This window comes from Fukomys damarensis, unplaced genomic scaffold (assembly GCF_012274545.1).
Source record: "Fukomys damarensis isolate Sample0158 unplaced genomic scaffold, DMR_v1.0_HiC HiC_scaffold_32, whole genome shotgun sequence".
Classification (NCBI taxonomy): Eukaryota; Metazoa; Chordata; class Mammalia; order Rodentia; family Bathyergidae; genus Fukomys; species Fukomys damarensis.
In genome coordinates, this window is record NW_022900944.1 from 35,112,730 (window position 1) to 35,114,855 (window position 2,126).

General features: G+C 57.7%; 1 protein-coding gene across 1 annotated transcript in view; it reads left to right on the forward strand.

Annotated features, from left to right (window-relative positions):
- The window catches only part of Zfhx3 (zinc finger homeobox 3), a 234,412-nt gene that overhangs the window by 74,897 nt on the left and 157,389 nt on the right, over nucleotides 1-2,126 (forward strand). The window contains exon 3 of the mRNA XM_033757937.1: nucleotides 1-2,121. This exon is cut by the window's left edge and continues 2 nt beyond it. Within this exon, the coding sequence (XP_033613828.1) occupies nucleotides 1-2,121 (2,121 nt within the window). The remainder of the gene's footprint in view (nucleotides 2,122-2,126) is intronic.

The following is a 2,126-nucleotide window of genomic DNA, read 5'->3' on the forward strand; positions in this document are numbered from 1 at the left end:
CCCCCGCCCAGCCCGCCAGCAAGGAGGTCAGCTGCAACGAGTGCTCGGCCTCCTTCGCCAGCCTCCAGACCTACATGGAGCATCGCTGCCCCGTTGCGCGCCCCCCGCCGCCCCTGCGAGAGGAGAGCGCCAGCGACACCAGTGAGGAGGGCGAGGAGGAGAGTGACGTGGAGAACCTGGCTGGGGAGATCGTCTACCAGCCCGACGGCTCCGCGTACATCGTGGAGAGCCTGAGCCAGCTGACCCAGAGCGGGGCTGCGTGTGGCAGTGGCAGCGGCAGCGGCAGCGGGCCTCTCCCCTCGCTCTTCCTGAACTCGCTCCCCGGGGCGGGGGGCAAACAAGGGGACCCTTCGTGTGCTGCACCCGTCTACCCGCAGATCATCAACACTTTCCACATAGCCTCATCCTTCGGGAAATGGTTTGAGGGCTCAGACCAGGCGTTCCCGAATACCTCAGCCCTGGCGGGGCTCAGCCCCGTCCTGCACAGCTTCCGCGTTTTTGACGTGCGACACAAAAGCAACAAGGATTACCTGAACAGTGACGGTTCTGCCAAAAGCTCCTGTGTATCCAAAGATGTTCCCAACAATGTGGACCTGTCCAAATTCGATGGCTTTGTGCTCTACGGCAAGAGGAAGCCCATCCTGATGTGTTTCTTGTGCAAACTCTCCTTCGGGTACGTCCGTTCGTTTGTGACCCACGCGGTACACGACCATCGAATGACCCTGAGTGAAGACGAGCGGAAAATTCTTAGCAATAAGAACATCTCCGCTATCATCCAAGGGATTGGCAAAGACAAGGAACCCCTTGTAAGTTTTCTGGAACCAAAAAACAAAAACTTTCAACACCCTTTAGTTTCCTCAGCTAACCTCATAGGCCCCGGACACAGTTTTTATGGTAAATTTAGTGGCATTCGGATGGAAGGGGAGGAGGCTCTCCCAGCTGGTTCTGCCGCTGGCCCTGAGCAGTCCCAGGCTGGTCTCTTGACCCCCAGCACCCTCTTGAACCTTGGCGGGCTCACCAGCTCGGTCCTGAAAACCCCCATTACCTCAGTCCCCCTGGGGCCTCTGGCTTCCAGTCCTACCAAATCCTCAGCGGGCAAGGACTCTGGGGCAGCTGAAGGAGAGAAGCCAGAAGTGGGAGATCCGGATTGCTTCTCCGAGAAAGCAGAGCCAGCTGAGGAGGAGGAGGCGGAGGAGGAAGAAGAGGCAGCAGAGGAGGAGGAAGAAGAGGAGGAGGAGGAGGAAGAAGAAGAGGAAGAGGAGGAAGAGGAAGATGAGGGTTGCAAAGGACTCTTTCCAAGTGAGTTGGATGACGAGCTGGAGGACAGGCCCTCAGAGGAGTCTGGGGCAGCAGCAGGTGGTAGCAGCAAAAAGGACCTTGCTCTCTCAAACCAAAGCATTTCTAACTCCCCCTTAATGCCTAATGTGCTCCAGACCTTGTCGAGGGGCACAGCTTCTACTAGTTCTAATTCCGCTTCTTCCTTTGTTGTCTTTGATGGTGCGAACAGGAGGAATCGTTTAAGCTTTAACAGTGAGGGCGTCAGGGCCAACGTGGCAGAGGGCGGCAGGAGGCTGGACTTCGCTGATGAAAGTGCCAATAAAGACAATGCCACAGCACCAGAACCAAATGAAAGCACAGAGGGCGATGATGGGGGCTTCGTCTCGCATCACCAGCACGCTGGCTCCCTCTGCGAGCTTGGGGTGGGGGAGTGCCCCTCCGGGAGTGGCGTGGAGTGCCCCAAATGTGACACGGTCCTGGGCTCCTCCCGCTCGCTGGGCGGCCACATGACCATGATGCATTCTCGTAACTCGTGTAAGACACTCAAGTGCCCCAAGTGCAACTGGCACTATAAGTACCAGCAGACGCTGGAGGCACACATGAAGGAGAAGCACCCGGAGCCGGGGGGCTCCTGTGTCTACTGCAAAAGTGGGCAGCCCCACCCCCGGTTGGCACGAGGCGAGAGCTACACTTGTGGTTACAAGCCTTTCCGCTGCGAGGTGTGTAACTACTCCACAACTACCAAAGGCAACCTCAGTATCCATATGCAGTCCGACAAGCATCTCAACAACATGCAGAACCTGCAGAATGGAGGGGGGGAGCAGGTCTTCAGCCACACTGCTGGGGCG